This window comes from Coregonus clupeaformis, chromosome 6, assembly GCF_020615455.1.
Source record: "Coregonus clupeaformis isolate EN_2021a chromosome 6, ASM2061545v1, whole genome shotgun sequence".
In the NCBI taxonomy this organism is placed as follows: Eukaryota; Metazoa; Chordata; class Actinopteri; order Salmoniformes; family Salmonidae; genus Coregonus; species Coregonus clupeaformis.
In genome coordinates, this window is record NC_059197.1 from 26,212,694 (window position 1) to 26,237,693 (window position 25,000).

Here is a 25,000-nt window from a genome sequence, read left to right on the forward strand (position 1 = left end):
TGTAGCCATCAGTAGAAAGCATGTGTTACTGAGCCCTGGCCAGTCTGTGTTACTGAGCCCTGGCCAGTCTGTGTTACTGAGCCCTGGCCAGTCTGTGTTACTGAGCCCTGGCCAGTCTGTGTTACTGAGAACTGGCCAGTCTGTGTTACTGAGCCCTGGCCAGTCTGTGTTACTGAGCACTGGCCAGTCTGTGTTACTGAGCCCTGGCCAGTCTGTGTTACTGAGCCCTGGCCAGTCTGTGTTACTGAGCCCTGGCCAGTCTGTGTTACTGAGCCCTGGCCAGTCTGTGTTACTGAGCCCTGGCCAGTCTGTGTTACTGAGCACGGGCCAGTCTGTGTTACTGAGCACGGGCCAGTCTGTGTTACTGAGCACGGGCCAGTCTGTGTTACTGAGCACGGGCCAGTCTGTGTTACTGAGCCCTGGCCAGTCTGTGTTACTGAGCCCTGGCCAGTCTGTGTTACTGAGCCCTGGCCAGTCTGTGAGTTACAACAGCAACACCAGCATCACAGCTATCGCACACCTCTCTCTTTGCCTCTGTCTCCTGTTCTGACAGGCAGTATGCTCTGTCTCTCTGGCCAGGGCATTAGCAGGGGCTGGGGCTGGGGCTGTATCACCATGCAGTGTGTAGCCTGGAGGACTGCTCTCACTCTGTCACAGGCAGCCCCTATTATTAATGACCAGGAACCAGGGACCATCCACTCGCCTCGCCTCTATTCTCCCTCCCCTCCCCTCCCCTCCCCTCCCCTCCCCTCCCCTCTCCTCTCCTCTCCTCTCCTCTCCTCTCCTCTCCTCTCCTCTCCTCTCCCTCTCCTCTCCTCTCCTCTCCTCTCCTCTCCTCTCCCTCTCCTCTCCTCTCCTCTCCTCTCCTCTCCTCTCCTCTCCTCTCCTCTCCTCTCCTCTCCTCTCCTCTCCTCTCCTCTCCTCTCCTCTCCCCATATCTCCTCTCCTCTCCTGTCCCTTCTCCACCAGCCTATCTGCAGCAAAATAAGTAGCTGTGAATCACCACAGTGTTTACAGGCATGCTGCCAATGAAACGGACAGCACATCCTCGTGTAATACAGGAGAATCATATGAAGCAGAGGAATCCAATAACTACATGCTGTCCGTTGACACTGTTGGTCCTGCTCACACTGCCCTACCCTATGCTCTGACTTCTTTCTCCCCTCTCTCTCCAGATAAAATCCTGCGACTTGTGACTGCAGGCCGCCCAACAACCTGCCCGCTTGACCCCATCCCCTCCTCTCTTCTCCAGACCATCTCCGGTGACCTTCTCCCCTACCTCACCTCGCTGATCAACTCATCCTTGACCGCTGGTCATGTCCCTTCCGTCTTCAAGAGAGCGAGAGTTGCTCCCCTTCTCAAAAAACCAACACTCGACCCCACTGATGTCAACAACTACAGACCAGTATCCCTTCTTTCTTTTCTTTCCAAAACTATTGAGCGTGCCGTCTTTAGCCAACTCTCTTGCTATCTCTCTCAGAATGACCTTCTTGATCCAAACCAATCAGGTTTCAGGACTGGTCATTCAACTGAGACTGCTCTTCTCTGTGTCACGGAGACTCTCCGCACTGCTAAAGCTAACTCTCTCTCCTCTGCTCTTGTCCTTCTAGACCTGTCTGCTGCCTTTGATACTGTGAACCATCAGATCCTCCTCTCCACCCTCTCCGAGCTGGGCATCTCCGGCGCGGCTCACTCCTGGATTGCGTCCTACCTGACCGGTCGCTCCTACCAAGTGGCGTGGCGAGAAGCTGTCTCCGCACCACGCGCTCTCACCACTGGTGTCCCCCAGGGCTCAGTTCTAGGCCCTCTCCTTTTCTCCCTATACACCAAGTCACTTGGCTCTGTCATATCCTCACATGGCCTTTCATATCATTGCTACGCTGACGATACACAACTAATCTTCTCCTTTCCCCCTTCTGATAACCAGGTGGCGAATCGCATCTCTGCATGTCTGGCAGACATATCAGTATGGATGACGGATCACCACCTCAAGCTGAACCCTGGCAAGACGGAGCTGCTCTTCCTCCCCGGGGAAGGACTGCCCGTTCCATGATCTCGCCATCACGGTTGACAACTCCGCTGTGTCCTCCTCCCAGAGTGCGAAGAGCCTAGGCGTGACCCTGGACAACACCCTGTCGTTCTCCGCCAACATCAAGGCGGTGACCCGCTCCTGCAGGTTCATGCTCTACAACATTCGGAGAGTACGACCCTGCCTTACACAAGAAGCGGCACAGGTCCTAATCCAGGCACTTGTCATCTCCCGTCTGGACTACTGCAACTCGCTGTTGGCTGGCCTCCCTGCCTGTGCCATTAAACCCCTACAACTCATCCAGAATGCCGCAGCCCGTCTGGTGTTCAACCTTCCCAAGTTCTCTCACGTCACCCCCTCCTCCGCACACTCCACTGGCTTCCAGTTGAAGCTCGCATCCGCTACAAGACCATGGTGCTTGCCTATGGAGCAGTGAGGGGAACGGCACCTCTGTACCTTCAGGCTCTGATCAGTCCCTACACCCAAACGAGGGCATTGCGTTCATCCACCTCTGGCCTGCTGGCTCCCTTCCTCTGCGGAAGCATAGCTCCCCCCTCAGCCCAGTCAAAACTGTTCGCTGCTCTGGCACCCCAATGGTGGAACAAGCTCCCTCACGACGCCAGGACAGCGGAGTCACTCACCACCTTCCGGAGACATTTGAAACCCCACCTCTTTAAGGAATACCTGGGATAGGATAAAGTAATCCTTCTAACCCCCCCAAATTGTAAAGTGGTTATCCCACTGGCTATAGGGTGAACGTACCAATTTGTGAGTCGCTCTGGCTAAGAGCGTCTGCTAAATGACGTTAATGTGCCCTTGAGCAAGGCACTTGACCCTAATTGCTCCTGTAAGTCGCTCTGGTTAAGAGCGTCTGCTAAATGACTAAAATGTAAATGTAAAATGTAGATAGATATATAAACCCAAAGACATGGGGAAGGTATAGGGAGGAGACTGGTTCCCCTGTTCTCCATGGAGACATTCTGTCTGCTCTGCTTGGGATCAACGGTGGACTTTCTCGTCTAATGCGGTCTTAAATACCAGGACACACGACCGCCTGGACAATTACACTGACAAAGAGGTAAAAACAGAGAAGGGAGATAGAGTATAGAGAGAGAGAGATAGAGGGATATAGAGATTAAAGCAGGCAATATAAATCAAAGGCCTGGTCAAATAAGAAATAGGTAAACAAATAGTACAAATGGGAGAAAAAAGCTTTTTAAAATGTGCTAGCATGAAAAGCTGTAGTCCCACCTCTAATGGAGACGAGGATGCGGAGGGCTGGTAAAAGCCTGATTAAATAAAATAGCACAACCTCAACTCCACTTAACTGGGAGACAAAGAGCTGCTTGGTGGTCTGCTGGTGTTATTACTGTATAACACTGTGGAGCTGAAGAGCAGAGTCTGTGGTGGCTGTCTACGTTTTTTCTCCCCGTGCATACAGACGTGGCATGTACGGTATACAACATAGTGGTACATCCAAGACAGTAATAGATGCTTTATATTTAATGGTACACAATACAATAAATGGAATAACCAGATAAGAAAAGCCTATCAGATCTGACATGAAGCCAGTTGGAAGGGGGGCATGCTGTGTGTGAAAGGGGACGTGTGGCATGGGCCTATAGAGGGGACAGATAGGGGGGTTGGGTTCAGAGGTGTAGTCCAGGGTATACGCTGGTATACGGCGTATACCTACTTATTTTTCAGTCAGCATTGCGTATACCCACTTCTAAATCCCCCCTGATGCGCATCATTCAGTAATATCTGTGAGTCAGATTGCCTATTTTCTTCCTCGGGGATAGTGAAGCCATGACCCACCCTCCTCTGCCTCTAATTGGCTGGTACTCGCTGCTTTCACTGATTAGATTGGTTAACTTTAGGCATGAGGACTGATGAGCCAATCAGAGGCAGAGTAGGGCGGGTCATGCCGAGGAAAATATCGCTAATACCTCAGGTGCCAGTGAAAAAAAAAAAAAAAACTCAGGTGCCGGTGCCACTTGACTACGATAACGGCAGCAGACCAAACAACGGATGAAGAAAGGACACAAGCGGCGGTGTGCCACCCCAGTTGATGGAAGACATCATTCTGAGGTAAGTTTTAAGGTGGTTTCCAAATGAATCATTATTTTAAACTACTGGCAAATTGCCAGTGACTGCACATTTAGAGGAGAAGAGATGTTGCCGCCAATAGTTAGTGCGAGTCGGCTAACGTTATGAAGCTAGCTACGTAGATTGGGATAATGTGGGGAAACCGGGGCATTGTTGGTTTTCAGTAAGTGTTTAATCAACCCAGTTCATAAGAATTTCATACCAGACTGATGAAACTGATTATCTCAATGTTTATGAAGCTTGTTTATTATTGTAAAGGTCTAAATTATAACGTTAGCCAAGTTACTAAGCCCTAAATTATAACATTAGCCAAGTTACTTAGCCCTAACTAACCTATATGATCTAGTTTAATTGCATAGTAGCTAAGCTGGTAGTTGATTTTTAAGTAAGTTAAAACACAAGAATGGGGACAAATAGTTTAAGATTCAGCCTAAAACAATATTGAGGTCTAATCAGGCTGTCTTATTTTGTATAGGGACAGGTAACCATGAAAAGGAAGGGAGATATTGCAGACTTTTTTTGTAAAGAGGCACAAATCAGGCCCAGATCAGGCCCAGGCAGACCCCACCCCTAAAACCAGCAGCCCTGGCAGCTCTCAACCGGGAGCTAGCCAGGCAAGTCAGTGTGAGCATAGAGAAGGATCCAGTCTACCACCACCAGGTCAGAACACACAGGCAGTAAATTGCATCTCCAGTTTATTGAAAAGTGAAGCCTCACACTGTAACAAAAGGTGATTTTGACAGATTAAGCCTCATTTTGAATTTCTGTGTGATGTTATTTATTTTATTGCCCTTCTATTTATTTTGTCTGTATCCATGTTTGTTTTTTACAATGCTACTGTTATATAACATTTTGTGTTAAATTTGTTGTTTTTTTGTTAAATAAACTCTCCCAAGTATTTCACTCACTAATCTCCTGTATGCTTCAGCTTCACTTGCTGAAAATATTTCCACTTGGTTATGCAGATTGTTAATGTAAAGAGGGGGACCCATGTCTTGCTGATGACTATTGTGATCACAGTAGTGTGTGTGTGTGTGTGTGTGTGTGTGTGTAAGTGTGTGAGAGAGAGAGAGACAGGGAGATGCATAATTAGTTTTGTTGTTGTCTGTAGACATCAATAATGACTGGCCAGACCTGTGGAGTGCTAAACAAACAGAAGACTTCAAATCCAAGAACCCCTGGTTGGGATCCAAAAACAAAAAAATTGGGTAAGTTTAGGTAGATTGCTAGTTTGGGTAACTTCTGAAACAGTGGGCACAGATAACTTTGTGTGTGTGTGTGTGTGTGTGTGTGTGTGTGTGTGTGTAAAGGACCATGCACACGTACAGCTGTGGATACAGGAGTAGTTACATTGTTTGTTTATGCTTCGCAGGATGTCTGGTCTGTAGCAGTGTGAACTCCATTGGGATCGACAAGGAGCAAGGACAAGGTGTATCGCTCTCAAGAGAATGGATGAACTTTGAAATTCAAGTGTCTGGCCAGGGAAGTAGAACAACAAGTTTGTCAATCTTGAGAAATAAGGTGAGGAAACATGCGTTGTCCAAGGCCCACACTCAGGCTGTGAAGGTGGCAGAGCAACAGAAAGAAGCTGCCATTGAGAATGCAGTGGAGACTATGACTGAGTCCTACATGAAGGAAACTGAAGCTGTGTTTCGAACAGCCTACCATCTGGCCAAAAAGAACCGACCCTTTTCTGACCATGAGAGCCTCATTGAGCTGCAGGAACTGAATGGTGTAAAAATGGGCTCAATACTTCATTCACGTTACAGTGCAACACAAATAATACAACATGTTGCTAGTGAGATGCAGAGCAAAATCATCAGTAGCATTATAGCATCATCCAGTAAGTTAGCTGTCCTAATTGACGAGGCATCTTCTTTAAGTCACAAAGCTGTCATGACAGTTTCTATTAAAGCATCAATTCAAGAAGAAAGCCCTGAGTTCATATTCCTGGAACTTGTTGAACTGGAAAATCAGAGAGCAGATGGCATATTACAGGCGTTACTCACCTGTTTAACTAATGCTGGCTTTACAGAAGAGTGGCTTCATGAAAACTGGGTAACATTTGTATCTGATGGAGCCAGTGTCATGCTAGGAAAGAAGTCAGGAGTAGCAACCAGACTGACTTTGAGATTCCCAAAGCTTTTTGTATGGCACTGCATGAACCATAGACTTGAACTTGCTGTGTCAGATGCAGTTGATGAGGTAAACTCTGTCAATCACTTTAAAACTTTTATCCAGAAGCTATACTCTCTGTATAGTGTGTCAAACAAAAATGAACGTGAACTTGTTAATGCAGCAGCTGAAGTAGGCTCACAACTTCTTCGCATTGGCAGAATCTTGGATGTACGCTGGGTGGCCAGTAGCTTTCGGACTGTTCGTGCTGTTTGGACATCCCTGGGAGCTCTTGTGCAGCACTTTAAAAATGCTTGCAGTGATGAGATGAGGTCCACCAAAGAGAGGCAGATGTACAGAGGTTTGTTAGACCGTGTTCAAAGTCCAGAATTCATTTGTGACCTTGGCCTCATGTACGACACTCTCCATGAACTAAGTCTCCTGTCACAGGAGCTTCAGTCTCGTTCTATAACGCTCCTCAGAGCAGAGCATCTGCTGAAACGCTCAATCAGAGTGATCCAGTCATTCAAAGAGAGTCCAGGTGAGAAATATAGTGAGGCTTTAGAAGCAAAACAGACTGGGGAGTATCGGTCTATAGCCCTGAAAACAAATGCAAAGCTGAAGTCTATCAATCCAGGCCAGTTCTTACAAAGCCTTGTGAACAATCTGGAGAAACGCTTGTCTTTTGAAGATGAGACCATCATGGACCTCAGCATCCTTGATCAGAGTAAGTGGCCATCAAAGCCCAGCATCCGCCATGGTGAAGAACAAGTTAAGCGACTGTGCAAGCGATTTAACTTGTGCACAGACCAAGCACTGAATGGGATGCGGGACCTACTGGAAGAGCCCAGTAGTGAGCCCAAGGACCTAAAACCACTTATGAACTGTATGAAAACATTCCCTGTCGGTACAGCAGAGTGTGAGAGGAATTTTAGCCTTATGAACAATATAAGCTCAGACAAGAGGGCTGTCCTTCTGATCTCAAACATATCAAACTTGATGATGATTAATATCAACGGCCCACCAACTTCCAAGTTTGATCCTAGAAAATATACAAGGACCTGGTTGAAGAGCCATCGTGCTGCCTCTTCGGTGCGTTCTAGACAGTGCAGTGTGAAAGCTCCTGCAGAAAGCAAATTTGTCTGGAATATACTGTAGTATGAGCAAAGGTCAGAAACCCAGTGCTGGGTTGAGAGAGTATATCACTGTTGATGTGTTGTTAATGCATATATTTTTGTTAATTGTTAACTAAATATTGTTGTAACATATTTTGTTGAATGATTTACCGGTAAATGAACATGTTCAAAACAAAGCATATAGCAATATGAACAAGGATGCATTGTCACCTTCAGATTTGAAGTATTTTATTTAAATAAATGTGCAAAAAATAATCGAAACACCATTTCCTGTTTGCCTCATGATAAATACATTTTACATTCATCCAGGCTGCTCTTGTGACCAGTAGTAACTACAAACTGCTCCTAATCAAGTCATGATCATTTTATAATAGTGTGCAAGTAGAAATTACATATTTTTGGGTAAACTAAATCATAGTCTTACATGTCACTGTTTCTAAAACAGGGCTTTTTTCTGGACTACTTAAAAAAAAAAAAGGTGAATACTGAGAGTATACCCACTTCTCCAGGGACCACTACACCACTGGTTGGGTTGGCTAGACGGGAGGGGGCACTGGGCAGTATGCCAGTGGAGAGAGAAAGCGAGGAAAAAAATGGAGATTATCTCTAATTACCTTCCCTTTCCCTCTTAATCATGTGTGTGTGTGCACAGGGAGGTATGCCTGGGTCCTACAGAACACACACACACACACACACACACACACACACACACACACACACAGAACTAATCCCTCTAATCATGTCTCTATCCCAGTAGGTACATGCCATTCACAACACCATAGACCAGGATCCCTCCTTTCCCACAGACACGTGGAGAGGTCCAATCAACTTAGAACAAGGGACAACAGAGGCAAACCTATCTCTATGAGACAATAGCTCTCCATATGACCACCATTCAGATGGAAACAAACTGGAGGTCCTGTAAGAAAGACAAAAGGTCAAAATGTTGGAGTATAGTGATGCAGTACGATGTAGGCCCCAGTAAACGGACAGGATTATACTTCACTCCAAAATATCACAGTCTCATTGGGAGTACGCTACAAAAGGCATTGTCCCGGCTGTGTAGGGCAATCAAATGGATTGGTTTACCGGAATCATGGCAGCTCTGTTCTGAGCCTGAATGTGTGACTTTCAGTGTGTGGTTGAAATCAAATCAAATTGTATTTGTCAGATGCGCCGAATACAACAGGTGTAGACCTTACCGTGAAATGCTTACTTACAAGCCCTTAACCAACAATGAAGTTTTATGAAAATAAGAGTTAAGAAAATATTTACTAAATAAAAAAGGAACACAATAAAAACAATATCTATATATATACTATATAACAATATATATCTATATCAAGGAGGTGCCGGTACAGAGTCAATGTGCAGGTACAGGTTAGTCAAGGTAATTGAGGTAATATGTACATGTACAGTCGTGGTCAAAAGTTTTGGTCTTCACAAAGTTTGCTGCTTCAGTGTTATGGTATACTGAAGTATAATTACAAGCAATCCATAAGTGTCAAAGGCTTTTATTGACAATTACATTTAGTTTATGCAAAGAGTCAATATTTGCAGTGTTGACCCTTCTTTTTCAAGACCTCTGCAATCCGCCCTGGCATGCTGTCAATTAACTTCTGGGCCACATCCTGACTGATGGCAGCCCATTCTTGCATAATCAATGCTTGGAGTTTGTCAGAATTTGTGGGTTTTTGTTTGTCCACCCGCCTCTTGAGGATCGACCACAAGTTCTCAAATGGGATTAAGGTCTGGGGAGTTTCCTGGCCATGGACCCAAAATGTCGATGTTTTGTTCCCCAAGCCACTTAGTTATCACTTTTGCCTCATGGCAAGGTGCTCCATCATGCTGGAAAAGGCATTGGTCATCACCAAACTGTTATTGGATGGTGGGGAGAAGTTGTTGGTACCATTCTTTATTCATGGCTGTGTTCTTAGGCAAAATTGTGAGTGAGCCCACTCCCTTGGCTGAGAAGCAATCCCACACATGAATGGTCTCAGGATGCTTTACTGTTGGCATGACACAGGACTGATGGTAGCACTCACCTTGTCTTCTCCAGACAACGTGTTTTCCGGATGCCCCAAACAATCGGAAAGGGGATTCATCAGAGAAAATGACTTTACCCCAGTCCTCAGCAGTCCAATCCCTGTACCTTTTGCAGAATGTGGCTTCTTTGCTGCCCTTCTTGACACCAGGCCATCCTCCAAAACTCTTCGCCTCACTGTGCGTGCAGATGCACTCACACCTGCCTGCTGCCATTCCTGAGCAAGCTCTGCACTGGTGGTGCCCCGATCCCGCAGCTGAATCAACTTTAGGAGACGGTCCTGGCGCTTGCTGGACTTTCTTGGGCGCCCTGAAGCCTTCTTCACAACAATTGAACCTCTCTCCTTGAAGTTCTTGATGATCCGATAAATGGTTGATTTAGGTGCAATCTTACTAGCAGCAATATCCTTGCCTGTGAAGCCCTTTTTGTGCAAAGCAATGATGACGGCACGTGTTTCCTTGCAGGTAACCATGGTTAACAGAGGAAGAACAATGATTTCAAGCACCACCCACTTTTTAAAGCTTCCAGTCTGTTATTCTAACTCAATCAGCGTGACCTCCAGCCTTGACCTCGTCAACACTCTCACCTGTGTTAACGAGAGAATCACTGACATGATGGCAGCTGGTCCTTTTGTGGCAGGGCTGAAATGCAGTGGAAATGTTTTTTTGGGATTAAGTTCATTTTCATGGCAAAGAGGGACTTTGCAGTTAATTGCAATTCATCTGCTCACCCTTCATGACATTCTGGAGTATATGCAAATTGCCATCATCAAAACTGAGGCAGCAGACTTTGTGAAAATTAGTATTTGTGTCATTCTCAAAACTTTTGACCACGACTGTAGGTAGGGGTAAAGTGACTATGCATAGATAATGAACAGCGAGTAGCAGCAAATAACCGGATTGCAAATAGTCTGGGTAGCCATCTTTTGGTTTGAGGGTAGAAGCTGTTAAGGAACCTTCTGGACCTAGACTTGGTGCTTCGGTACTGCTTGCCGTGCGGTAGCAGAGAGAACAGTCTATTGACTTGGGTGGCTGGATTCTTTGACAATGTTTTGGGCCTTCCTCTGACATAATCTAATATAGAGGTCCTGGATGGCAGGAAGCTTGGCCCCAGTGATGTACTGGGCCGTACGCATTACCCTCTGTAGCGCCTTACGGTCAGATGCCGAGCGGTCGCCATACCAGTTGCCATTCTGTGGGTTGGTCCGGCTACCTTCTTTTGATGGAGAGTGTAAAGTGTTGCTGTTTGTAGGTCATTGTGTGTGTGTGTGTGTGTGTGTGTGTGTGTGTGTGTGTGTGTGTGTGTGTGTGTGAGAGTGTGTGTCAAACCTCAAACACTTGAGAATGGACTAACCTCTCTCCCTTCCTCCGTCTCTGTGGTGACAGTCCGCCACTAAGCGGGAAACAGTGTAATTTCACCGCTGGCTTACATCCATTCACCCTGAATGATGAGGGAGTTGGCCCTCACACACACACACACACACACACACACACACACACACACACACACACACACACACACACACACACACACACACACACACACACACACAGACACAGACACAGACACAGACACACAGAAACAGTGAACTAACATTGAGGCTGGCTGTGTTCTGTGTTAACTGACCTCTGTCTGTCATTTCTCTCTTCTGTTTCACATCCTCCAGTTCCAGTGAAATATACCAGCAGGCCTGGGAACTGAGAGACTGTACGGTCCACTGCACCACAGACAGCTCCCTCCATCCCAGCAGTAATACACCACAGACAGCTCCCTCCATCCCAGCAGTAATACACCACACCGGCCCCTGCCTGCACCCCATTCCCCATCACCATCACACTGCAGACAAGATAATTTGAGCCCAATCGTATTACCTTACCTCTACCTACCACCAGCTGCTGAGGTAATGTGATTGGAGCGGTAAAGAGAAAGGGGGTTTGGGGTGAATATGTATAGAGTTGTCCCAGTAGAGTGAGATGTGGCCAAGGGAAGGCAAGCCCTCTGGGGTTACGGCCTGTTGAGGATACCCCCTCTCTGACGGACTCTGACGAAGACAAATGGATAGCTCCACCATGCTTTTACCACGTCCAGGGTGAGGCATCGTCTATGGGACAAACAGGGGGCTATCCTAATTGGTGACCCGTGGGGGGTGAGGTAGGGAGGGGTTTGGGTGACTGAGTGACAGGGGTGTCAATTCATCCCGAGAGAGGTCAGGGGTCAGGTGAACAGCAGGGCCAGAGTTGCAGGGATAGGGGAGATATCTCTCTGACATCAGACTTATCTAGACTGGCTGTCCGGCAGAGAGACATGCCTTCATTAATGGTCCCACCACACCATCAATAAAAAACACTTAAGTGCCTTTGTTCAACCGATGCAACGTACAATAGCTGGCCAAGTGCCATAGCTGTAAAAATGAACATGTGTGAAGCGCGGTCTATGGCTAAGTCCTATAATTGACTATAAGTGGAGGGAATGACTGAAACAAAGGCGATGCTCAGCGGTGAGGATGCAGTGAACTCTGTTGTCATTGTCCTCTGCCTGGCTTAAACAGCGCTGCATAATGGTGAGCACTCAGAAAGAGAAAGAGAGGAGACAGAGAGAGAGAGGAGTGAGAGAGGAGACAGAGAGAGGAGGCAGAGAGGAGACAGAGAGAAGAGACATAGAGAGAGGAGACAGAGAGAGGAGACAGAGAGGAGTGAGAGAGAGGAGTGAGAGAGAGGAGTGAGAGAGGAGACAGAGAGAGGAGGCAGAGAGGAGACAGAGAGAAGAGACATAGAGAGAGGAGACAGAGAGAGGAGACAGAGAGGAGTGAGAGAGAGGAGTGAGAGAGGAGACAGAGAGAGGAGACAGAGAGGAGACAGAGAGAGGAGACAGAGAGGAGAGACAGAGAGAGGAGACAGAGAGAGAGGAGTGAGAGAGGAGACAGAGAGGAGTGAGAGAGAGGAGTGAGAGAGGAGATAGAGAGGAGAGACAGAGAGAGGAGACAGAGAGAGAGGAGTGAGAGAGGAGACAGAGAGGAGACAGAGAGAGGAGACAGAGAGGAGTGAGAGAGAGGAGTGAGAGAGGAGACAGAGAGAGGAGTCAGAGAGAGGAGTCAGAGAGAGGAGTCAGAGAGTGGAGACAGAGAGAGGAGACAGAGAGGAGTCAGAGAGAGGAGACAGAGAGAGGAGACAGAGAGAGGAGACAGAAAAATAAAGAGAGCCCTTGTTGAGCAGAAACCCCAGGCAGGTTCTGAGCGTTGGCCCCTCTCCTCTCCTCTACAGTAGCAGCTGGAGGGAAATTGATAATGTTTCCCTATTAATATTTAATCAGGCAGCCCTGGACGACCTCGACCAAGGACCCAGTCCACCGCTAAGCAAACACAGACAGCACAATGTAACGGAATAGGAAAGGGTGGAGGCCAAGCACACTCCAAAGTGGACTATATGCCAGTTTCTTTATAGTCACACACACACACACACACACACACACACACACACACTAACTCAGATACACAAGCAAGCACACACAATGAAGGGGGGCTAGATTGAAGTGGACAGAAGTAGCTGTGTCTTTCAGCCGGCCGTGTCAGTCAAAGCCCATCCCATCCCAGCCAATCACACTACTCTGCTGTATAAGCTATCCGCTACTGTGAAGATAGAATTTGCAGCCTGGGTGTTAATAGACGGACAGCACAAAGAGTGACAGTCATCCTGCTGAGAGGAATGTCAACATCATGCTTCTCCACAATACATTATTGAAGTGACACTACAAAGAGGAGAGGGGTAAGAATGGCTGCCTGGGAGTCCTCTATCCAAACATCCATTCACCCTGCTGTATAACAACAGTACTGTCTGTCTGTCTGTCTGCCTGCATGTCTGCCTGCATCTGTCTGTGTGTCTGCCTGCATGTCTGCATGTCTGCATGTCTGTCTGTCTGTCTGTCTGTCTGTCTGTCTGTCTGTCTGCCTGTCTGCTGTCTGTCTGTCTGTCTGTGTATCTGCCTGCCTGCATGTCTGCCAGTCTGTCTGCCTGCCTGCCTGCATGTCTCTGTCTGTCTGTCTGTCTGTCTGTCTGTCTGTCTGTCTGTCTGTCTGTCTGTCTGTCTGTCTGCATGTATGTCTGTCTGTCTGTCTGCCTGTCTGCCAGTCTGTCTGTCTGTCTGTCTGTATGTCTGCCTCTGCCTGTCTGTCTGTCTGTCTGTCTGTCTGTCAGTCTGTCTGCATGTCTGCCAGTCTGTCTGTCTGCCTGCATGTCTGCCTGTCTGCCAGTCTGTCTGCATGTCTGTCTGCTTGCCTGCATGCATGTCTGTCTGTCTGCCTCTGTCTGTATGTCTGCCTCTGTCTGTATGTCTGCCAGTCTGTCTGCCAGTCTGTCTGCCCGTTTGTCTGCATGTCTGTCTGTCTGTCTGTCTGCCTGCCTGCCTGCATGTCTGTCTGTCTGCCTCTGTCTGTATGTATGTCTGCCAGTCTGTCTGCCTGTTTGTCTGTCTGTATGTCTGCCTCTGTCTGTCTGTCTGTCTGCATGTCTGCCAGTCTGTCTGTCTGCCTGCATGTCTGCCTGTCTGCCAGTCTGTCTGCATGTCTGTCTGCTTGCCTGCATGCATGTCTGTCTGTCTGCCTCTGTCTGTATGTATGTCTGCCAGTCTGTCTGCCAGTCTGTCTGCCTGTTTGTCTGTCTGTCTGTCTGTCTGTCTGTCTGCCTGCATGTATGTATGTCTGTCTGTCTGCCTGTTTGTCTGTCCGTCTGTCTGTCTGTCTGCATGTCTGTCCGTCTGCATGTATGTCTGTCTGTCTGTCTGTTTGTCTGTCTGTATGTCTGCCTCTGTCTGTCTGCCTGCATGTCTGCCTGTCTGCCAGTCTGTCTGTCTGCATGTCTGTCTGTATGTCTGTCTGTCTGTGTCTGTCTGTATGTATGCCTCTGTCTGTCTGCCAGCATGTCTGTCTGTCTGTCTGTCTGTCTGTCTGTCTGTCTGTCTGTCTGTCTGTCTGTCTGTCTGTCTGTCTGTCTGTCTGTCTGTCTGTCTGTCTGTGTTGGTACCTACTGTAGTGCTGTTCTGTGTAGGATTTCACAGCTGATTGGCACAGTTAGTAACAATAGCTCTGATTGGAGGAGAACAGGACAGAGACAGCTATTTAAGGAAACAATCTAAAGTTTCGCTCAAGACCCTACTATTTGTTCCCGTGGCAACAGATGGATGACCATTTAGTGTTGTATGTCACCGTAGACTGGAGTAATGGCTTGGTGCTTGGTTGAGACCTGTCTGTGACTGACGACGAATCATGGAACGTGTCACAGGAAAGCAATACTAAGGAATTATTTTCCCATTTAAAGATAATGGGACAGTATACAAAATCCCCTTTACACTAGATTGACCATTTCCTGTGGAACAAGGATGGGCAACTCCAGTCCTCGGGGGCCTGATTGGTGTCACATTTTTGCCCCAGCCCCAGCTAACACAACTGACTCCAATGATCAACTAATCATGATCTTCAGTTTAGAATGCAATTAGTTCCATCAGCTGTGTTTGCTAGGGGTGGGGAAAAGTGTGACACACCACTCCAGCCCCTGAGGACTGGCGCTGCCCATCCCTGCTGTGGAATAATGTGTCAGGGACATGTGGATGTTTCTGTTTTTCTTATTTGCACTGTACTTTTTTGCTTCGTTGTTTCCTACTGTTGCCATTGATTGGGCTCCGACAGAGCTAACGTACAGTGATCCATAAGAGAGACCCACTGGTCCTGTGGATAGGCTTCAGCACCACCACTCTCCTGGAGGGGACATAAGGTAGCTCTGTGTTTACTGACAAAACAATGGAACATGAGAGAAATGAGACGGACAACAAACCCGTGTGAATCAAAAAGGCTTTAGGGGTTTTATCTAGCGGGCCAATGTGGGAATGATAATGACCATCTTGGATCCTAAAAAGATCAGCCATTCATCTTATCCCCAGCCTGTCTGGCAAAACTCATAATCCTCCCTAACACCTGCCACCCAGCACAGAGGAGACAGACAGCAGGGCACTTTGAAGGCAACATTTAGCTGAAGACAAAGCTCCTTTCTCCCGTCTTTCTCCAATGCTGGGTGGGTCATTAACATCCACATCTGCTAGCAGGTTTAATTCCTATTTTTACCAAATCCTCACCTTTACCCCTCCATGCTCATGGCTCTCTTTCTCTGTCCGTCTCTCCATGCCTGCTTCACCTTCTCTCTTTCTCTGTCCGTCTCTCCATGCCTGCTTCACCTCCTCTCTTTCTCTGTCCGTCTCTCCATGCCTGCTTCACCTCCTCTCTTTCTCTGTCCGTCTCTCCATGCCTGCTTCACCTCCTCTCTTTCTCTGTCCGTCTCTCCATGCCTGCTTCACCTCCTCTCTTTCTCTGTCCGTCTCTCCATGCCTGCTTCACCTCCTCTCTTTATCTGTCCGTCTCTCCATGCCTGCTTCACCTCCTCTCTTTCTATGTCCGTCTCTCCATGCCTGCTTCACCTCCTCTCTTTCTATGTCCGTCTCTCCATGCCTGCTTCACCTCCTCTCTTTCTATGTCCGTCTCTCCATGCCTGCTTCACCTCCTCTCTTTCTCTGTCCGTCTCTCCATGCCTGCTTCACCTCCTCTCTTTCTCTGTCTGTCTCTCCATGCCTGCTTCACCTCCTCTCTTTCTCTGTCCGTCTCTCCATGCCTGCTTCACCTCCTCTCTTTCTATGTCCGTCTCTCCATGCCTGCTTCACCTCCTCTCTTTCTATGTCTGTCTCTCCATGCCTGCTTCACCTCCTCTCTTTCTATGTCCGTCTCTCCATGCCTGCTTCACCTCCTCTCTTTCTCTGTCCGTCTCTCCATGCCTGCTTCACCTCCTCTCTTTCTCTGTCCGTCTCTCCATGCCTGCTTCACCTCCTCTTTTTCTCTGTTTGTCTCTCCATGCCTGCTTCACCTTCTCTCTTTCTCTGTCCGTCTCTCCATGCCTGCTTCACCTCCTCTCTTTCTCTGTCCGTCTCTCCATGCCTGCTTCATCTTCTCTCTTTCTCTGTCCGTCTCTCCATGCCTGCTTCACCTCCTCTCTTTCTCTGTCCGTCTCTCCATGCCTGCTTCACCTCCTCTCTTTCTCTGTCCGTCTCTCCATGCCTGCTTCACCTTCTCTCTTTCTCTGTCCGTCTCTCCATGCCTGCTTCACCTCCTCTCTTTCTCTGTCCGTCTCTCCATGCCTGCTTCACCTTCTCTCTTTCTATGTCTGTCTCTCCATGCCTGCTTCAGCTTCTCTCTTTCTACTGCCCCCCTCAATAAGACTAGTGATGGATCATTTCATTCAGTCATGCTCCCCCTCCACAGTAGCCAGTCCTGTCTTTCTCTTTAAACATGTTCTATCCATCATAGCAGGAAACCCGGTCTGAGCTTCCCAGTTTCCCCTTCCCCTCCTCCCTCTTGCTCTCTTTTTCTTTCTTTCCCCCTTTCAGCAGTTATCAGGATGAGTGATGATGGAGGTTAGATGGGTCCATTTTCCCCCTGAGTCTCCTGGTCTTCCCCGGCTGCCCCAGGTGATAGTGCTAAATACTGTTGTCTCAAGGGGACTGAAGAGTCTCTCCATTTATTTCAGAAATGACTCTCGCCTCCCCCTGTTTTTTTTCAATCAGGGTGTGAGGAGTGTGGTGAAGGTGGAGGTGTGTGTGTGTGTGTGTGTGTGTGTGTGTGCGTGCGTAGAGGCTGTATGACTATGTGTGAGTGAATAGACATCATATTGGTGCATGTTTGTGTGTGTGTGTGCGTGACTGTGAGCGTCTGGGTGGGGGTGTCTTGGGATCAGGGTTTCTGGATGTGTATGACAGGCCCCTCCAGGTCACTGCACTGTGTTTGAGTGAATCACCTCTCTGTTAGTCCCCACTACTCAGACTGCTAGGGATAGATTCATCACACCTCTAATGGATCAAACCGTATTGGACTCTCTCCATAGATTACCACTGAATCTTCAAAGAGGAAGAGGAAATGAAATGGCAAGATAGAGACGAAGGGGGATAAATAGAGAAAGAGAACGATAGAGAGAGAGAGAGAGAGAGAGAGAGAGAGAGAGAGAGAGAGAGAGAGAGAGAGAGAGAGAGAGAGAGAGAGAGAGAGAGAGAGAGAGAGAGAGAGAGAGAGAGAGAGAGAGAGAGAGAGAGAGAGAGAGAGAGAGAGAGAGAGAGAGAGAGAGAGAGAGAGAGAGAGAGAGAGAGAGAGAGAGAGAGAGAGAGAGAGAGAGAGAGAGACGGAGACGGAGACGGAGAGGGAGAGGGAGAGGGAGAGGGAGAGGGAGAGGGAGAGGGAGAGGGAGAGGGAGAGGGAGAGGGAGAGGGAGAGGGAGAGAGTGGGTGGGGACAGAAAGAAAGAATAAGACAGAAAGTCAGCAACTGAAAAAAGAGAGAGAAAATAAACTGAAACAGAGAGAGAAAATCAACTGAAAACAGAGAGAGAAAATCAATTGAAAGACTACCAACAACACTGTGATTAGGTGTCAGAGAGGATAGTGGACCAGGCTGAGTGTCAGAGAGGATAGTGGACCAGGCTGAGTGTCAGAAAGGATAGTGGACCAGGCTGAGTGTCAGAAAGGATATTGGACCAGGCTGAGTGTCAGAGAGGATAGTGGACCTGGCTGAGTGTCAGAGAGGATAGTGGACCAGGCTGAGTGTCAGAGAGGATAGTGGACCAGGCTGAATGACTCAATGGATGAGTACGTGAATAAATAAGGGAGGGAGAGAAGATTGCAGTGGCCACTCTGTAGGAGCAGCAACACTCTTAGAAAAAATGATTCCAAAAGGGGTTTTCGGCTGTCCCCTTAGGAGAACCCTTTTTGGTTCCAGGTATAACTATTTTGGGTTCCATGTGGAACCCTCTGTGGAAAGGGTTTCACATAGAACCCAAAAGGATTCTACCTAGAACCAACAAGGGTTATTCAAAGGGTTCTCCTATGGGGACAGCTGAAGAACCATTTAATTAATATTTTTTATTTCTTTTAAAAGGAGCAGAGCAGGCCCAATGTGTACACTGGCTCCGCCGATGAGGCCTGAATATCCCCACAGGGCACAGTTACTATGGTTGAGTTCTGTGGCGCTGCACTAATTGGTGCTGAGAGAGCAGAGCTCCTGATAACAAGCAGTAGTGAACACTGGGGATGATTATGATTATTATAGTTTTTCTCACACCTAAGGGAGAGGCAGCATGTTTATGCCACAGACTGTAGACTAGAACTGGGCTCTGGGAGAGGGAGTCAATGTGGAGAGAGGCTGAAACTGAAACTGCCAGAGAGGATGGTGTGAAGATTAACCAATTGATGTCCTTTGACCATATATACAATTATGTATATACAGTATATACAGTGAGGGAAAAAAGTATTTGATCCCCTGCTGATTTTGTACGTTTGCCCACTGACAAAGACATGATCAGTCTATAATTTTAATGGTAGGTTTATTTGAACAGTGAGAGACAGAATAACAACAAAAGAATACAGAAAAACACATGTCAAAAATGTTATAAATTGATTTGCATTTTAATGAGGGAAGTATTTGACCCCTCTGCAAAACATGACTTAGTACTTGGTGGCAAAACCCTTGTTGGCAATCACAGATGTCAGACGTTTCTTGTAGTTGACCACCAGGTTTGCACACATCTCAGGAGGGATTTTGTTCCACTCCTCTTTGCTGATCTTCTCCAAGTCATTAAGGTTTCGAGCGTGACGTTTGGCAACTCGAACCTTCAGCTCCCTCCACATATTTTCTATGGGATTAAGGTCTGGAGACTGGCTAGGCCACTCCAGGACCTTAATGTGCCTCTTCTTGAGCCACTCCTTTGTTGCCTTGGCAGTGTGTTTTGGGTCATTGTCATGCTGGAATACCCATCCACGACCCATTATCAATGCCCTGGCTGAGGGAAGGAGGTTCTCACCCAATATTTGACGGTACATGGCCCCGTCCATCGTCCCTTTGATGCGGTGAAGTTGTCCTGTCCCCTTAGCAGAAAAATACCCCCAAAGCATAATGTTTCCACCTCCATGTTTGACGGTGGGGATGGTGTTCTTGGGGTCATAGGCAGCATTCCTCCTCCTCCAAACACGGCAAGTTGAGTTGATGCCAAAGAGCTCGATTTTGGTCTCATCTGACCACAAAACTTTTACCCAGTTCTCCTCTGAATCATTCAGATGTTCATTGGCAAACTTCAGACGGGCCTGTATATGCGCTTTCTTGAGCAGGGGGACCTTGGGGGTGCTGCAGGAATTCAGTCCTTCACGGCGTAGTGTGTTACCAATTGTTTTCTTGGATACTATGGTCCCAGCTGCCTTGAGATCATTGACAAGATCCTCCACGATGTGAGATCTTGCATGGAGCCCCAGGCCGAGGGAGATTGACAGTTATTTTGTGTTTCTTCCATTTGCGAATAATCGCACCAACTGTTGTCACCTTCTCACCAAGCTGCTTGTCGATGGTCTTGTAGCCCATTCCAGCCTTGTGTAGGTCTACAATCTTGACCCTGACATCCTTGGAGAGCTCTTTGGTCTTGGCCATGGTGGAGAGTTTGGAATCTGATTGATTGATTGCTTCTGTGGACAGGTGTCTTTTATACAGGTAACAAACTGAGATTAGGAGTACTCCCTTTAAGAGTGTGCTCCTAATCTCAGCTCGTTACCTGTATAAAATACACCTGGGAGCCAGAAATCTTTCTGATTGAGAGGGGGTCAAATACTTACTTCCCTCATTAAAATGAAAAATCAATTTATAACATTTTTGACTTGCTTTTTTTGTTATTTTGTTGTTATTCTGTCTCTCACTGTTCAAATAAACCTACCACTAAAATTATAGACTGACATTTCTTTGTCAGTGGGCAGACGTACAAAATCAGCAGGGGATCAAATACTTTTTTTCCCCTCACTGTATACAGAAGGGTTTTCCTACCACTCAAGGCTCTGCTGACACAGCTTGTCTGGTGTCATCTGTGCCTCTAGCATGGTCCCATCTGATCTGAGAGGGACCATTCACATCCACTTCGCGACACACTCCCCTCATCCCCCCAGTCCCAGCACCAGACCCCCAGCTGTCCCCTCTGTGCACCAAGGCCTGTCCCAGCCTTCCGCCCCTGCTACAGTAACAAAATAATGTTGTGTGTACTTAAACACACTCTATGCAGGCCTTTGCTAGTCCCAGTCCTCCTACGCTATTTGCCAACACGCACACACACACACACACACACACACACACACACACACACACACACACACACACACACACACACACACACACACACACACACACACACACATACACACACACACACACACACACAGCTCTCTGTCAACAGGGTGCTGCCCAACTCCACTCTTTCTGAGAGTGGTTGTAATAATAAACACATCCCAGCATGCAGCAGCTCACTGCACTGTTCATAGAATGGCAGCGAATGACAAAGAAAAGTCATGATTACCCTCATTCCTCAAGACATTATCAGGCAATATGTTCTAATTAAATGTTGGTCAAAGAGGCTTCTGGGCTGCTCCTTCCTCATTAGCCGTGCAGATTCTCTCCATAACCTAATGAACAATACTACTCCTGCGCTGTGTAAAACGCTGCTAGGGAGATGATGCCTGATCATTGGTTAAGAGGGGAAAGTAATATAACAGCAATTATAAACTGGATGGTTTGAGCCCTGACTGTTGATTGGCTGACAGCTGTGGTGTATCAGTCCGTATACCATGGGTATGACCCTCTTTTTTTTTTTTACTGTTCAACTTACGTTTTTTAACCCGTTTATAATAGCAGTAAGGCACAACGGGGGTTTGTGGTATATGGCCAATATACCACGGCTAAGGGCTGTATCCAGGCACTCCGCGTTGTTTTGTGCATAATAACAGCCCTTAGCCGTGGTATATTGGCCATATACCACAAACCCCCGAGGTGCCTTATTGCTTAATAATAACACACCCAAACTGCAGACAGGGAAGTGAAGTGAGATCTGAGAGCTGAGGGCCAGACAAAACAACTCCCACTGAACAAAGACTGCCTGTTTGATGAGCAAATAGTATTTGATGTGTTTAATAACAGAGAGACTCAGTCCACATGGACATGACTATCAGGACATAGTCATTTACCAGTAGTCAGACATTAAGTAGGACATGGAATAGATAGAAATGAACTTTGGCAAGGCTGCAGTTGTTAACTACCACAATGATCCATTAATTGCAGGAGCATAAATGTTTATCTTCACCAAGCTACAACCGGTGTAAACCGTCTGGGAAAAGTGCTACTCCCACACAGAGGTCAGAGTTCACCAACAGCAGCTACATGGCGAGGCTCAGTGTAGTCTGGAGGCGAGGAGTGCGTTGAATATCGAGGTAAGGGGGGTGGCATCCTCCTCTACCCTGCGGGCACCCGGAGCTCTGTGTGTGTGTGGGTGTGCGTGTGTGCATGTGTGCGTGTGTGCATGTGTGCGTGCGTGCATGCACACATGCGTGTTTGTGTGTGTGTGTGTAGCGAGAGAGAGAGCTCGGAAGCTCAGCCAAGTATGGCACTAGGGGATTTTCTCCTCCATTCATTACTCAATCTCTCTCAAGAGCTGCTTGTTCATCGCTGTTTGTTTGTGAATCTGTCAGGTACAGGAATATTGAAATAAACAATTACCGCTTACAGGCAACAATGTGAGGAATTTCTCTGCCTGTGTTGTCTGTTGTAGCTTGCCTCCACTCAGCCTGTGGCTTTCACCAGAGAGGCTGTGGATATTACCTCAGAGTGACACAGTAGTCATCCCTAGATATCTTTTCACCAGAGTCCTCTGCTTTGCCCCGACAGGGTCACAGAATAGTTTCCCTTTGGTAAGACGAGGTAGATAAACAACATGTCTCTTTCACAGATACTCTCCTCCTCTCTCTCTCCATCACGTCTGTGTTGGAGACAGGTTAGAAATCAAACGCTGGAGGAATCTGAGGTGATGTTTCAGCCTGGGGATTTTCAAAATCATTTTATTCCACTAGTAAAGTCTGAAATGGGTTGGGGGAAATGACCAGCAGGGTGAGTGTGTGGCAGAACTGCTCTATCTTTCATCTCATATTACTAGTCTTCAGGCACTGAGCAGAGTGGAGAGGAGGAGAAGTATCAGGAGGAGGATGGTACTGACCAGTCTCTCCTTCCACTTCTTTCTCTTTCCTCAATGCACCTGACAGCTGTATCAGCTACCTGCCATCTGATTGGCTAGGAGGACCATATAGGCAAGAAGATACTTTCGATTTTAATCTCTGTCATTTGATTGGTTCTTTTTTTAGCAGAAATTGTTTGCGCTTCAGATAGCTTTGCGATAACTCAATTATTGTAGGTCCAAAACCATTTAGCTCATAAAAGAGTCAAATATACTTTCTCTCACATCTGTTTCTTTCACTAAGGCAATATGGGCTCTGCAGTAGAAATGATGTGGCGTGTAGGAATGATGTGCTGTGTTGCTCCTGTAAAAGCATTCTGTTTGTTTTCCAGGCCGCCACATGTCTGTGTGTAGCAGCTTTCTTAACCACAGGTAAAAACAAACACTGGGGGAGCTCATTGAGAATAAGCGTTCCATTGCAGTAGCCTAACCCCAACACCCACATCAGACAGACAGTCACACATATGTTTCTTCACTTCAGGCCCTCTCTGATGTCTCTCTGGGGGAGGCTTCTGTACTGCTGAACCCTTTGTTCAACACATTGGTGTACGCACACACACACACAAACACACACAGACGCACACACAAAATACATACAAAAATGTAATGCAAGCACACAAACACTACCCACTGGTCTGACAGAATAAAAGGCTATCTTGTAAGACCTGGCAGTGAGAAGGCATGTTGACAGCTGTACACAACTCTACTCTGATAGAGGATGTCAGCCTGTCCAAAAGAGATGACCATCACAGCCTTTTTCCAGACCTCCTCTCCTCTCCTCTCCTCTCCTCTCCTCTCCTCTCCTCTCCTCTCCTCTCCTCTCCTCTCCTCTCCTCTCCTCTCCTCCTCTCCCTCTCCTCTCCTCTCCTCTCCTCTCCTCCTCTCCCTCTCCCTCTCCCTCCCTCCCCTCCCTCCCTCCCCTCCTCCCTCTCCTCTCCTCTCCTCTCCTCTCCCTCTCCTCTCCTCTCCTCTCTCCTCTCCTCTCCTCTCCTCTCCTCTCCCTCTCCCCTCCCCTCCCCCCCCCTCCCCTCCTCCCCTCCCCTCCTCTCCTCTCCCTCTCCTCTCCCTCTCCTCTCCCTCTCCTCTCCTCTCCTCTCTCTCCTCTCCTCTCCCTCTCCTCTCCTCTCCTCTCCTCTCCTCTCCTCTCCTCTCCTTTCCTCTCCTCTCCTCTCCCCTCCTCTCCTCTCATCTCCTCTCCTCTCTCTGTTTATGTCATCCAGTGATGCTGAGGAAAAGTGGTAAAATATAAGCACACTACATTTGGCTTCACTACAGACAACCAGTATGCTCTGTAGGGACAGTCAGATTAAATAAACATACACAATATATTAAAAGGTATGTGGACACCCCTTCAAATTAGTGGATTAGGCTATTTCAGCCATACCCGTTGCTGACAGGTGTATAAAATCGAGCACACAGCCACGCAATCTCCATAGACAAACATTGGCAGTAGAATGGGCTTACTGAAGAGCTCAGTGACTTTCAACGTGGCACCGTCATAAGATGCCACCTTTCCAACAAGTCACTTTGTCAAATTTCTGCCCTCCTAAAGCGGCTCCGGTCAACTGTAAGTGCTGTTATTATGAAATGGAAACGTCTCGGAGCAACGGCTCAGCCATGAAGTGGTAGGCCACACAAGCTCACAGAAGGGGACCGCTGAGTGCTGAATAACGTAAAAATCATCTGTCCTCGGTTGCAACACTCACTACCGAGTTCCAAACTGCTTCTGGAAGCAACGTCAGCACAAGAACTGTTCGTCAGGAGCTTCATGAAATGGATTTCCATGGCCGAGCAGCCGCACACAAGCCTAAGATTACCATGTGCAATGCCAAGCGTCGGCTGGAGTGGTGTAAAGCTCACCGCTATTGGATTCTGGAGCAGTGGAAACGCGCTCTCTGGAGTGATTAATCACACTTCACCATCTGACTGTCCGATGAATGAATCTGGGTTTGGCGGATGCCAGGAGAATGCTACCTGCCCCAATGCATAGTGCCAACTCTAAAGTTTGGTGGAGGAGGAATAATGGTCTGGGACTGTTTTTCATGGTTCGGGCCCCTTAGTTCCAGTGAAGGAAAAGCTTAACGCTACAGCATACAATGACATTCTAGACAATTCTTTGCTTCCAACTTTGTGGCAACAGTTTGGGGAAGGCCCTTTCCTGTTTCAGCATGACAATGCCCCCTTGCACAAAGCGAGGTCAATACAGAAATGGTTTGTCGAGATCGGTGTGGAAGAACTTGACTGGCCTGCACAGAGCCCTGACATCAACCCTATTGAACACCTTTGGTATGAATTGGAACGCTGACTGCGAGCCAGGCCTAATCGCCCAACATCAGTGCCCGACCTCACTAATGGAAGCAAGTCCCCGCAGCAATGTTCCAATATCTAGTGGAAAGCCTTCCCAGAAGAGTGGAGGCTGTTATAGCAGCAAAGGGGGGACCAACTGATTTTGGAATTAG

At 47.6% G+C, this 25,000-nt stretch overlaps 2 protein-coding genes across 4 annotated transcripts in view; one reads left to right on the forward strand and one right to left on the reverse strand.

Moving 5' to 3' along the window:
• The window catches only part of LOC121567787 (roundabout homolog 2-like), a 308,519-nt gene that overhangs the window by 116,846 nt on the left and 166,673 nt on the right, over positions 1-25,000 (reverse strand).
• Positions 3,686-7,869, forward strand: LOC121573598 (E3 SUMO-protein ligase KIAA1586-like). 3 transcript variants are annotated; one of them, XM_041885701.2, is made up of 3 exons: positions 3,686-4,868; positions 5,250-5,346; positions 5,511-7,869. In XM_041885701.2, exons 2-3 carry the CDS (start codon positions 5,259-5,261, stop codon positions 7,409-7,411), a joined length of 1,989 nt encoding a protein of 662 aa, XP_041741635.2. In that variant the 5' UTR covers positions 3,686-4,868; positions 5,250-5,258; the 3' UTR covers positions 7,412-7,869. The 3 variants fall into 3 exon arrangements, with proteins under 3 accessions (XP_041741635.2, XP_041741636.2, XP_041741633.2); XM_041885702.2 differs by having other exon boundaries at positions 3,686-4,798; XM_041885699.2 differs by having other exon boundaries at positions 3,686-4,120.